The sequence below is a fragment of the Natator depressus genome, chromosome 1, assembly GCF_965152275.1.
Source record: "Natator depressus isolate rNatDep1 chromosome 1, rNatDep2.hap1, whole genome shotgun sequence".
Taxonomy (NCBI): domain Eukaryota; kingdom Metazoa; phylum Chordata; order Testudines; family Cheloniidae; genus Natator; species Natator depressus.
The window spans coordinates 55,168,275-55,182,470 of NC_134234.1; the positions used below are offsets into that span (position 1 = coordinate 55,168,275).

Below are 14,196 nucleotides of genomic sequence, written 5' to 3' on the forward strand. Positions count from 1 at the left end.
TGTGTGCAATTGATTGTTCCTTCCTAAGTGGAGTACTTTGCATTTGTTCTTATTGAATTTCATCCTATTTACTTCAGACCATTTCTCCAGTTTGTCCAGATCATTTTGGATTTTATTCCTGTCCACCAAAGCTCTTGCAACCCCGCCCAGCTTGGTATTGTCAGCAAAATTTATAAGTGAACTCTCTATGCCATTATCTAAATCACTGATGAAGATATTGAACAGATCAGACCCAGGACTGATTCCTGCAGGATCCCATTTGATATGCCATTCCAGCTTGACTGTGAACCACTGGTAATGATGGTTTTCCAACCAGTTATGCATCCACCTTATAGTAGCCCCATCTAGGTTGGATTTCCCTACTTTGTTTATGAGAAAGTCAATGTGAGACAGTATCAAAAGCCTTACTAAACTCAAGATATACCAAATCTACCACTTCCCCCCCATCCGCAAGGCTTGTTACTCTGTCAAAGAAAGCTATTAGGTTGGTTTGACATGATTTGTTCTTGACAAATCCATGCTGACTGTTATTTATCACCTTATTATCTTCTAGGTGTTTGCAAATTGATTGATTAATTATTTGCTCCATTATCTTTTTGGTTATTGAAGTTAAACTGACTGGTCAATAATTCCCCAGGTTGTCCTTATTTCCCTTTTTATAGACTGGCACTATATTTGCCCTTTTCCAGTCCTCTGGAATCACTCCTGTCTTCCCTGAGTTTTCAAAGATAATTGCTAATGGCTCAGATATCTCCTCAGTCAGCTCCTTGAGTATTCTAGGATGTATTTCATCACGCCCTGGCAACATGAAGACATTAACTAGTCTAAGTAATATTTAACTTGTTCTTCTTTTATTTTAGCCTCAGATCCTAACTCATTTTCACTGGCATTCTCTATGTTAGACATCCAATCACCACCAACCTTTTTGGTGAAAACTGAAACAAAAAAGTCTGTTAGCACTTCTGCCATTTCCACATTTTCTGTGATTACTTCCCACCCCACTCTCCTCACTGAGAATGGGCCTACGCTGTCCTTAGTCTCCCTCTTGCTTCTAATGGATTTGTAGAATGTTTTCTTGTTACCCTTTATGTCTCTAGCTAGTTTAATCTCATTTTGTGCCTTGGGCTTTCTAATTTTGTCCTTACATATTCGTGTAATTTGTTTATATTCAGCCTTTGTAATTTGACCTAGTTTCCACTTTTTGTAGGACTCTCTTTTGAGCTTCAAATCATTGACTAATTAAGCCAGAGTGGTCTCTTCCCATCTTTCCTATGCAGTGGGATAGTTGGCTCTTGTTCCCTTAATAAGGTCTCTTTGAAAAACTCATTTTATTTTACTCATTTGCATCACAGAGATGCTTGAGGAGTGAAAGAGCTGAAAATAAAAGCAATGATAACGGCAGCATTTTTTCCCCATCTAAGATGTGGTGCAGCATGTCGAAATGACATCATTTCATTATAAACGGAGTGGTTTTACTTTAAATCTAATTGTGGCATGAGCATGCTTGTGCAGGATATCAAATTATTCTGGAACATGCTTTGACTAGCAGGGAAAGACAATATCTAATGCACAGGACTTAGAGAGATCCCAGTTCTGCTATAATTCTCCTGTGAGACCGCAGGCAACTCACTTAGGAATCTGAGGCACAGAGAAGTTATCTGCAAAATGAGAATGACACTTATCTGCCTCACCGGGGTGCTGTGCTTTGGGACTTACTTTGTTAATATCTGTAAAATGCTTTGAGATCCTTGGATGGAGGGTGCTACAGAAGTGCAAAGTATTAATTATAAATTAATAATACTCCACACTCTTTAAATCTGCAGTATGTGTTTGTAATTAAGGCTGCAATTTAGTCATGGATGTTGCAGAAGTAATGACTGCAGCCTGCAGTGGTTGGGAGCTGCAGGGTCCCCTGCCGCCCACTGGGGCAGGAGGCTGTGGGGTACCTCCGCCATCTCTGGCAGCCCCTACAGCTCCCAGCCACCGCAGCTCCCTGCCGTTAGGAGCTCAGGGCTCCCCTGCTGCGCCACTCCTGGTGGGCAGCAGAGGGGAAACCCCTGAGCTCCCTGCTGCCTGGGACAGAGGGGTGACCCCTCCAGCTCCTGGTGGGTGGCAGTGGGGAACCCCCAGCTCCCTGCCACTGGGCGTAGCGCTGCCGGGAAACCCCAGAGCTCCCGGCTACCAGGGGTGGCAAGGAATCCCCGAGCTCCCGACTGCTGCGGGCCACTGGGAGTGGCAGGCTGCTGCAGAGGAACCCAAGCTCCTGGGCCCTGTAGGTGGCAGGGAATGCCTGAGTTCCTAGCCCCTGCTGCAGGCAGCAGGAGTACCCCGCAGCTCCAGGCAGCTCCTAGTCCCTACAGCTGCCCAGCTTGAATTAGTGTGGGGACCCTAGAACAGGGTTAAAAAAAGAACTAGATAAATTCATGGAGGAGAGGTCCATCAATGGCTATTAGCCAGGATGGGCAGGGATGGTGTCCCTAGCCTCTGTTTGCCAGAAGCTGGGAGTGGGCGACAGGGGATGGATCACTTGATGATTACCTGGTCTGTTCATTCCCTCTGGAGCACCTGCCACTGGCCACTGTCAGAAGACAGGATACTGGGCTAGATGGACCTTTGGTCTGACCCAGTATGGCCGTTCTTATGTTATGTTCTTATGATCTGCAAATTCTCATTTTGTCAGGGATATTTTTAGTAAACAGACACTGGCCACCTTTGAGAATTTTTGCTTACATGACTTCCTCAGCATCACAAAGAAAACCTGTGGCAGAGACAGGGACAGAATCCACTTCTACAGGGCACCATTCAACTGCCTTATCCATGCGACTGTCTATCCTTTCTCTTCCTGCTATTCCCTGCCTCACTCACTACACACCTTGCAACTTCTGAAACAATGAGGAAGGGGTCCTAAAGAAAATAGCCTCATTCACTACACAACCCTGATTCATTCCCAGAGTAGGTCCAACTTGTGCACTGAATAAGTCAGGGGTCCTGTGGGAAAAAATCATATAATTAAAGACTATCATAATTTGGGGGTTGCTTAAATTGTGGAGAAATCACACATTTTTCATGAGTTGATCACAGCATAAATAGCAAATTTTGTGGATGTGTTACACATCCGTGAAATTTGTTATTCATGCCATGACCAACCCCCCAAAAATGTGTGATTTCTCTGCAACATTTCTCAAACTTGGGACCCCAGCCCAAAAAGGGATCACAAGCATATTAGGGGGTCACGGTATTGCCACCATTACTTCTCCGCTGCTGCTGGCAGCGGCACTGCCTGAAGCTGGGTAGCGGGAGAGCGGTGGCTGCTGCCTGAGCACCTAGCTCTGAAGGCAGTGCCGCCGCCAGCAGCAGCAGTGAAGTAAGGGCAGCCGTGCTGCTGCCTTCAGAGCTTGGCACCCACTCTGCTTTCAGAGCTGGGTGGCCAGAGACCATTTTTCACAATACATGTCACGATTTTCACGGCCGCAAATTTGGTAGAACCCTAATCACAATGCATATGCACAAGAGGGCAACCTCAATTCTGCCATTTTCTAATTTCTTTGCAACCATAATGTTCTTTTAACATAGTTTTTTTTTTTAATGTAGTTTCTAGAGTTGAGAAGGAAATGGTTTTCAGATCTCATGAAGATTTCTAAAATTTTGAAAACTTTTCCAGGCCTGAATCAAGTCAAAAAACTCAATTTTCACAAACTAAAAATTGCCCCCCCCCCCCCCAAATTGCATTCAGTCACTTCAAACATTTTGTTTTGATCGTTTTAAAACATTTTGTTTCAATGTTGATCCTTTTAAACTTTTTTTTAACTATACATTAACTTACATTTCAAAACAAAGTCATTTTTAACAAAAAAATCTGAACTTTTCATTTAAAAATATTGAAATGTCCCACTTGACAATTTAAAAACTTTTTAATTTTTTAGAACAGGAAATTCATCTAAACCAACCCTTTCACACAAATAAAATGTCCAATTTGACAAATCAACATTTTGCAGTGAAAAAATATTTTGTTGAAAAATTCCCAACCAGCTCCAATAATTTCCTAATTTTTAAAAAAATTTGAACATTTTAAGACTAAAATAATCCATCATATAGAACCATACTAACCCCCAACACAGGTCATCACCAGGGTGGGGATTTTTAGATCCATAGCATAGTCCTCTATTATTTGAGCTAATGGAAGAACTGGTTGCAATAATAGGCTGTTATCTTCAATGTGGACCAGCCACTAGATGGGGCTCAGACACACATTTTGCCAGTGTGTTTCACAGATATTTGCTGGACAGCAAAGGAATGGTGAGCATCAGGAATAATGGGTCCATTCCAGGTTCTCTAGAAAAGTGTAATATAGTGGTTACAGACCCATGTACCTTGCTCCTTTCCCCAGCTTCTCCCAGTCCCTTTCTGCTCCTATACTTTCTTCTCCCTCTGCTCTTTCCTGTTACCCATTCTCCTCAGCTTCTGCCTGTCTCTAGGACTTCCCCTCATCCCCCACCCCTACTCCTATCCTCCCTCATCCTTGGCTCCTATCCCTCTCTCAAATCTGTGTTCCTGCCTCCTCAAATCTTTTGCCCCCCCTCCTCTCACTCTCAGTCTTCCACTCCTGGCTTCTACTCTCAGCTCCAGTGTTCAGTGCCACAATGACCCTTGGAAACCAGGAGAAGCAATTTCAGGGACAGTCCAGCTCAGACCCTGCAACCCTGGAATGGTGCATGCTCAATTTCTCTGTAGGGATGCTGCTTGTGGAGTCTGATTGATAAATAAGAGTTACGAAGAGCTGAAGCATGCTCTGTGCAGACAGAATCTTCAGAGAATTTAGCTACAAAATTCTAACAGTCTCTACTGGGCATGGGTGATGTGTGATTTTTCAGGTGCTTAGCAATTGGCCAGATTTGGGCATATATTCACAGGGAGCAACAAAAAGCACATCCCTGATACAAGGGTGTCCTCCCAGCCAAATGTCAGCTCACTGCTCCATAGCACAGAGGTGCTAGAGTTTCTCAACAAAAGGGTTGAAAGAATTATTTAACTGGGCCAAACAATCTCATTCTTGAAAAGGGATGAACCATTTTAGCTGAAATGTGAAAAATCAGCCTCAGGCAGACATAAAAGATGAAAGATTTCAGCCCAAATGATTTAAGCTTGGCAATGCTATCAGCAATTGAAAATAGGGTCTTATAATGGAAAGTATCAGGCAATCTTAACTATATGCATTGCTACCTGCATCTCTTATAATACCATCCTGATTCCTATTTACCTTATTGATACAGACTGTATAGTACTGTAAGGCCTGGTTTACACTAGGAATTTACGTCAGTAAAGTCATGTCTCTCAGGAGTATGAAAAATCCACATCCCTGAGAGATGTAGCTATATCAACTTACCCCCTGGTGTAGACAGCACTAGGTTGATGAAAGAACTCTCCTGTTAACCTAGTTACCACCTCTCAGGGAGGTGGAGTACCTAAGCCCATGGGAGAACCCCTCCTGTCGGCATAGGTAATGTCTACACTGTGCCGCTGTATATTAAGAGTAGACATACCCCAAGAAATAGAAGTAGTGCATGGGGTTTTAGTGATGTACCTGCTATTGACTTCAATATGAATCATATGGTAAGTCTTGGAAAGTGGGTGTTACTGGGGGCAGCTGTCATTGGGTTGGTGCACTTTGACTGAGATTAGCCCAAGTGCACACTCTCCTTTCTCTATCTTTGTATAAGAGTAGGAATATTCTGGTCATACACTGACAGAGCAGCCGCTTCAGGACTTTCACAAGGGCCTAGAATAGGGGCAGCCAACTTCCATCGCATACTGCTGCTGCTGCTTTCTGGTATGAATGTGGGTGCATCACCAGCCAGACTTTGATCCCAATAGCATGGGTAGCCTGCCTTGGATTGTTTTTAGCCTTTTGTGGGTCCTGGTTGTGATGCAATGATCTGCCAGTGTAGTTACTGCAAGAACTGGCTGCTATTGTGATCAGAGTTTTTTCTCCTAAAAGTGAAAATAATTTTGTATTTCTGGGTATTTTTCTAATTTTTTTAAAATTATATTTAAACCAAACTGGGCTTCTCAGCTATCAGTATTTTACTGGCAGTCAGATTTTTAAAACGTGTACATCTTAGTAATGATAAGGTTTAAGAAGAATATTTTATTTTACTGCAAGGTAATCTTCCAGATTATACAGGTATTTTTAGTATTGTGGCAAATTGCCGGTACGATTATTATGGGTCCCGCGCTTCCTCTTCTTGGGCGAGGGGGGGTGTGTGTTCAGGGCATAGTTTCCTGCCTCTGAACTAGGATATCTACTCTCCCACTAGTAACCCAGAGAAGGGTAGTGGAGAAGGAGGGACCCGGGCCCACCCTCTACTCCAGGTCCCAGCCCAGGGGCCCTAAGGATAGTGGTAAACCACTTGAACTAGTGCTTCCTTCCCCTGGGCTACTTCCCTCTCCAGTTCTTCAGCTTGTGGGGCTTCCTGCCCTCTCTCTGCACAAACCAGGTGTCTGTTTACCTACGGTCTTGGTCTTCTAGCCAGCCACAGCACTTCTCCAAACTCTCCTCTATTTCAGCTCCTCCAAACTACACTCTGCTCCTGCTAACTGCTCTCTGCTCCTTCCCCTGGCTGATTGAAGCAGGGGGGTTTTATCAGGTGACTAGCTTCAGGTGCTCTAATTGGCTTCAGGTGCTTTTAATGACTCTATAGAAACCTTTCTTCCCTCTACAGGGAATAAGGCTTCTCCTCATCCTGGGAGTTACATATCTCTCCTATATCACTCTCCTGCTGCCTTCTGGCCATGCTGTATCACAGTATGTACTTCTGCTGTAGTAGAGATGGGAAGGAAATAGATGGGTAAAAATAGATGTGTGTGACCAAAAATGAAATGAGTATATACACAAAATTGCTTGGCAGTTATTTTCTGGGCTATGGAGTATTTTTTATATCAGAAATATTGTCACTACAAGAGCTAAAATGCTAAAAATGTTATCATGAAGATTTAGCATCCCTAGCCTCACCTTGTAATTAGACTGATTGAACAAAGTTCCATTTAGTGTAAGAATCATGGCTTTTACATTTGTGGGTTAACTAGGTAATGTTTGTACGCATGGTAGTCCCCTCACAAAGTTATAGACATAATATTTCATTTCACCCAGACATACGTGGATTAATCATTTATCTTCACCATGTCTCTCATTCAATACTGTATTGTTAACTTTTCTAGTTAAACTTGTCTGATTAAAATGGCAGGGAGTTGACATCTACATGCCATCACAAAAAACAAATGTCCCCATTTTTATTGTAAGCTAGATTACATCCCAAACTGTTACAATTGAAAGGCCTGTTAAATGTAGAACTGATCTCTTGTCATAGTGTTGGGAGCAAAGATGTGGGTTTGTGTAACGGGGCAGGTGCAGTATTTAATAACTGTCTGTAATTCAGTTTCTCACACATATTTTGAGAGCAAATAGCTGTAAATTTTGCACCATTTATATCTGGTCTTCATCTTTTTGGCCAGTGTGCAGCCTGTTACCACACCACATCCATAGAAGCAGACTAAATCAGGACTCCAAACTTTTCAAGGCTGTACACTAAGGTTAAGCAATGCATAGCTTAATTTTCTTGCTTGAGCTTGAAAATGTACTGAGAGTCAAAATACCAACTTCACTTAATTTAAATGTTAGGGATAACATTTTCAAAACATCTAAGTGAATTAGGAGCTTAAACCCCATTTTCAAAGTGAATTAGACACTTAGTAACTCATGTCTCTCTGAAAAGTCAATGGTTTTTAAGCACCTAGGTGCCTGTCACTTTTGAAAACTGGCATTTAGGGCTCCTACATCACTTAAGTGCATTGGAAAAAATTTTCATTGCTCTACATTCCCCCACTTCCTTTGAATTATGTGAACTACAGTGATATAGAAGGTTTCAGAGTAACAGCCGTGTTAGTCTGTATTCGCAAAAAGAAAAGGAGTACTTGTGGCACCTTAGAGACTAACCAATTTATTTGAGCATAAGCTTTGGTGAGCTACAGCTCACTGTAGCTCACGAAAGCTTATGCTCAAATAAATTGGTTAGTCTCTAAGGTGCCACAAGTACTCCTTTTCTTTTTAGTGATATAGAAGGTTTGCCATATAACATTGCTCAGTTAGTTACGCGTGACAGCCAGGATTGCTTGCTGATACCCACAGAAATCTATTCAGTATATTATGTTTCTTATTCTGAACAAATCCACAGCTGGAGAAGGTCCTCCTTCTGTTCTAATACAAATACAGCCTTCAGTTAAGTCATTTACATTTTTCACAAGTCCAAGACTATATTTCTGGGCACTCCTGAGATGGATTCTGTGCATGTTCCCAATGAACCAGATCATCTGTTAACACCACTACACATTAACATTTTCAAATGACTTTAGTTAAATATCTACAGTACGCCTTTTAGAGTTACAATACTCACCATAATCACAGAGCACAACTAACAATAGATTTGAAAAATCTTTCAACATCTGTTTCATTCTGATCAGTGGGCTCCCAGGTCCTTTTATTCCTCATGTCCTTTTCCACCCCCAAAGCGCACACACTTTTTTCAAGAACACCTGAAAATTAAAACTTCAAAAAATTAGAACCCTGTTGAATTTGCTTCATAAAAGAAAAAAAACCTGAACATTAGTTGAAAAACTTTTGACAAATACTTAATATCTCCATTTCCTCTTCTATCCACCTTACAATCAGCTACATATCTCCAGTGCACCTAGACATGCATGGCTACAATTCAGTATATAACAAAGTTCACCTCCCCAATGTCAGTTCCTGTATCAGAACAATGAGATTTTCTTATCGCTTTACCCTTCCAACCAACCTGTTAAGGTCTGGATAGCAATTCCATTGCAAAGACTGCAGCAGTCAGCTTTTATATAAGGATCTCGATGCACTAAAGCAGGGGTTCTCAAACTTCATTGCACCGTGACCCTCCTTCTGACAAAAAACATTACTGCATGACCCCAGGAGGGGGTCTGAGCCTGCCCAAGCCCTGCCGCCCCGGATCAGGGTGGGGGCCAAAGCTGAACCCCGAGTCCCGCTTCCCTGGGCCGAAGCCCTTGCTCTTCGGCCCCAGGCATTGGGCTCCAGCAAGTCTAACATGAGCCCTGGTGACCCCATAAAATAGGGTCCTGACCCACAGTTTGAGAACCCCTGCGCTAAAGCAACAGGATTCATATAAAGTACAGATTAGTTAAAATTGAGAATACAACATGGATTCTGACCTCTGCACACATAGGTACTGAGGGATTATTGCTAGTGTTCATTGAATCGTAGGACTGGAAGGGACCTGGAGAGGTCATCTACTCCAGTTCCCTGCAGTCATGGCAGGAGTAAGTATTATCTAGACCAGAGATGGGCAAACTACGGCCTGCGGGCCACATCCTGCCCGGCCCCTGAGCTCCCGGCCGGGGAGGCGAGCTCCCGGTCGCTCCCCTGCTGTCCCCCCTCCCCTGCAGCCTGAGCGGGCCATGCTGTGCCGCCAGTGCTCTGGCCCACTGCTGTTGCTGGGCAGCGTGGTGGCGTGACTGGCTCTGGCATGGTAAGGGGGCGGGGGGTCCCGGGGCAGCAGTGAGGGGACAGGGGGCGGTTGGATGGGTCAGGGGTTCTGGGGGGGGGCACTCAGGGAGCGGGGGGGTTAGATGGGTGGGAGGTTTTGGGGGGGCTCAGGGAACAGGGGGGGTTGGATAGGGCGTGGGAGTCCCAGGGGGCCTGTCAGGAGTTGGGGGTGTGGATAGGGGTTGGGGCAGTCAGGGGACAGGGAGCAGCAGGGGTTAGATAGGGGATGAGGTCCTGGGGGGCAATTCGGGGTGGGGGTCCAAGGAGGGGGCGGTCAGGGGACAAGGAGCAGGGGGGTTGGATGGGTCAGGGATTCTGAGGGGGCAGGAAGTGGGAGGGGGCAGATAGAGTGCGGGGGCCAGGCTGTTTGGGGAGGCACAGCCTTCCCTACCCGGCCCTCCATATAGTTTTGCAACCCCGATGTGGCCCTCGAGCCAAAAAGTTTGCCCACCCCTGATCTAGACCATCCCTGACAGGTGTTTGTCTACCCTGCTCTTAAAAATCTCCAATGATGGAGATTCCACAACCTCCCTAGGCAATTTATTCCAGCACTTGCATATATAAAACCATCAATAACTTTGCTTTCTGTTAACTGTTTTGTTTGTGTTTAAGAGAATTCTCATTAGCACAAAAATGAATCAATACAAATCTGTCATTGATTCTTAGACTTCCCTTTTGGTTCAGGTTTATCAATATATGTAATAATCACTGTTAGATCTACAATTTGTTTGGACATCCTTGATATTAATCAGAGGGGGAAGGTGCTAAAATTTGGAGTTTTCCCATCTATTTTATTGGTGAATCAGATATTTTAATTCTAAATTTTGTCAGTTTCACCTGCAGTTGATTGTGCCACAATTATAGATGCCATTTTTGACAATTCGTCCTACAATGCATATTTTTTATTTTCGTTCCACTTATATAGAATAATCACAATTTTGTTTTAAAGTAAATCGAGTAAATCTCCATGAAGCTTTTAGTAAAAAAAAGTAGGACGACGACTATGATCGCAGCAGCAACAATTTGTTTGAAAAGGAAGTTACAATCAACCCAAAAGATAAGACCCTCCCAAAAGGCACTATTATCAAAGAAAGGCTATTATTATTATTTGCATTATAATGGTGTCTACCCTACTGTTCTAGATACTGTACAAACACAATGAAGAATGAGTTCTGGCTCGATAGAGTTTATAATCTAATTTTAAGATGAGAGAACACAGGTAGATACAGCCAATAGATGGGGGAAGAGCACAAAGGTGACAGTGAGACAGTTTTAAGTCTCTCAGTCACAATGCAGACCATTCAATTTGTCAGTAATCGTAAACACAGTGAGTTCATTTAATATTGACAAGATTGTTAAAGTCATTGATCTAGAATATAGGAGGAATATCACATAAAAGTTTGTTATTTTCTTGGTTTCTTCTCCTGTATTCCCCATGTCCATCCTTCCTCCACATTCTCTTACCCAGCAGAGAGACTGATTAATAGTAGCATGCACAGCTTGGCAAAGCAATAAGTAAAGGGTAATATGATAATAAAGCCACATATATCTGAAGAATGTAATCATCACTGAGTCCAAGGCCTTAACAGGATTCTAAAAAGCATTAGACATTGATATAGGTAGTGAGAACATCCACAGTTATATTAGAGAGGATGCAGATTATACAGTGATAATTAAGCCTTATGTCTCAAGACATAAATCCACTGCTAAAGGTTAAAATGGGCAGATTATTCCATAACTGCCTTTTATGGGTATTCTTGCACTTCCCTTTGCAACATGTGGTACTGGCCATCGTCAGGGACAAGATACCAGATCAGGTGGACTATAAGTCCTGTATGGCAATTCCTCCATTCCTATCATAAGAACATAAGGATGGCCATATTGGGTCAGACCAAAGGTCCGTCTAGCCCAGTATCTTGTCTTCTGACAGTGGCCAATGCCAGATGCTTCAGCGGGAATGAACAGAACAGGACAATTGGCTGTGAGTGACCCCAGTGTGTTGGGGAGGGAGTGCATCAGAGGTGAGGGGTGGCTGTGAGTGACTCCAGTGTGCGTGTGTGAGGTTGTCTTGAGGATAGGGGTGACGGTGGTGAATGCATCAGTTTCCCCATCTGTAAAATGTGGATATTGACCTTCTGTGCAAAGCGCTTTGAGACCTAATGATGAAAATCATTAGATAAGAGCTAGGTATTATTATTATATCTCTGTGCCTCTGTTTCCAGTCCCACCCTTTGCCTGTCTTGTCTATTTAGAGTATAAACCTATCGGGGCAAGGATTCTCTCTTACAAAGCATATGCACAGCACCTAGCACAATGGGGGTCCCAAAATTAGTTGGGGTCTTTAGGTGCTACTGTAATGCAAATAATAATTGCAACCTTCTCTTCTTTGGCCTTTACCCTTTTCATCTATTCAAAATTCCCCTGATAAAATCATCTCCTTAAATCCTTTCCAGTCTTTTAGGACAGTGATTCTCAACCAGGACTACGTGTACCCCTGGGGATATGCAGAGATTTTCCGGGGGTATGTCAACTCATCTACGTATTTCCCTAGCTTTACAACAGGCTACATAAAAAGCACTAGCGAAGTCAATACAAAGTAAAATTTCATACAGTGACTTGTTTATATTACTCTACATAATATACACTGAAATGCAAGTACAATATTTATATTCCAGTGGATTTATTTTATAATTATATGGTAAAAATGAGAAAGTCAGCAATTTTTCAGTTATAGCATGCTGTCACACTTGTATTTTTATGTCTGATTTTTGTAAGCAAGTTGTTTTTCAGTGAGGTGAAACTTGGGGGTATGGAAAACAAATCAGACTCCTGAAAGGGGTACAGTAGTCTGGAAAGGTTCAGAGCCACTGTTTTAGGCTGTACCTACATGAAGAATTTTAGAAATTCTCCCACCATTGGCCTAGTACCAATGCTGCTCAACTGGTGGAAGCACTAATATAGATCAAGTGCCAGTGTGTTTACCACCGATTTGTCTAGATCTGCTCAGAGGAGGCTTCAATACAGTGATAAAAATGTTTGCATGCAGTCTACACTAGTGTTCTCACCTTCGCTAGCACTGCTGGAGCATCAGCAGTTGGTGACCAACTGTGAAAGAATTGCTAAAAACTCTCAGTGTAGTGAAGAGCTTGCAGTCTCACATTTCAAGTTCTGAGCTTCAGTTTCAATCCTATACCCGTTTACATCTCTGCTCTCATTTCTTCCTGTTCCCTCTGTGGCTCCATACACATGCCTCAATCCTCTCCCCTTATTGCTCCCTCCATCTTTTTCTCCCATCTCAGCCTGGTGCAAATATTGACAGACTAGTATATTTAAGTCAAGTGGACTTATGGGACACAGCCTGCTAAATTTACATAGACTGTTTTCACCTATTCAAATGAGTTTTCCCACATACTAAAAATTACAGGACTCTTGCTTCATAGTCATGCTGCTGACTCTACTGATTTTATATAAAATAGACAGAAAACTCTTTACCACCCAGTGGATTCCTTTAATTTCCAGATCTGTTTTTACAGCAACTGCCAAAGATCCAAGAGCCAGTGTGATGGCACAAATATCTGTTCATTACCAGCTTCTGTAGGAGAATCATTATATTATGCAGCAAATATTCCCTCTTTGTAAAGGAAGGTAAGTCTTCATATAAAGCAGATTATATACTACACTTCAAAGGGCCTTCAACAGTTAACCAGATACTTAATGAACACTACTTGAGGATTTAGTTCAATAAGGTTATAAAATGAACTTGACTTAAAGCAACATCTTTCCACTCTCACAATTCTGACCCACTTCAGTGTTAAGGGGAGCAGCAGTTTTGGTGGCTCCCGCACTTCTCCCAACAGCAAGTGCTCACCCTCCTCCTCCCTCTCAGATCCCCAATCTTCTCTTGTTCCCCTCTACCCACCCTGAGAAGCCTTGGAACCGCACCCCTTCTCTGCAATAGACAAAGAGATCCATTCATCTCACCTGAGCTATCAGCCACTTCCCTCCTGCTTCTCTGCTCAGATACAATGCCGACACCATGCCAATGCCTCCCTGTCCTCAGCAACTTCTTGGACTCAGGAGCAGGGTGGGACCAAGCAGTGGGAGGAGGAGTGGCACACTGAGCAGGCAGACTTCGGGGATGAGAGGAGTTCCGGAGACAGGCAAGTGAATAGTCTCAAGTCTGGACTGGCTCCTCTCAAGACTCATGATTGAACCTCTCCTCCACAGCAGCTCTTTCATCCACACTATAGTGTCCCCTACCAGCTCATCAGGAAACTGGCCAGGGACACTGTCAGGAAAAAAATAAAAATGGTCGGGGAAAATAAAATTTTACAAAATCTAAGACCAACAGAAATGTTGCCAGGATTTTTTTAAAATCTGGTGAAAAACAGTGTCCTTAATGTTTGTTCATTAATAAACGTTCTTCAGCAGTCTTTGCAAACTAAACATTGAAGCATCTTACTAGTGCTGGAGAACTTGAGTGTGAAATCAACCAGAAACTCAATATCAGCACAAGTATGAAACTGGCTGGCAAGTTCCTTTATATTGCCCAACATGAAAAGAATGCAAACAGTATAAACTGTGAAAAGAAAATATTATTTTAAAGTCTC

General features: G+C 43.0%; 1 protein-coding gene across 1 annotated transcript in view; it reads right to left on the reverse strand.

Annotated features, from left to right (window-relative positions):
• Positions 1–14,196, reverse strand: part of THSD1 (thrombospondin type 1 domain containing 1) — a 34,791-nt gene that overhangs the window by 18,364 nt on the left and 2,231 nt on the right. The window contains exons 2-3 of the mRNA XM_074960080.1: positions 13,568–13,874; positions 8,448–8,586 (exon numbers count right to left, since the gene is read on the reverse strand). Of these exons, the coding sequence (XP_074816181.1) occupies positions 8,448–8,505 (58 nt within the window). The 5' untranslated portion in view covers positions 8,506–8,586; positions 13,568–13,874. The remainder of the gene's footprint in view (positions 1–8,447; positions 8,587–13,567; positions 13,875–14,196) is intronic.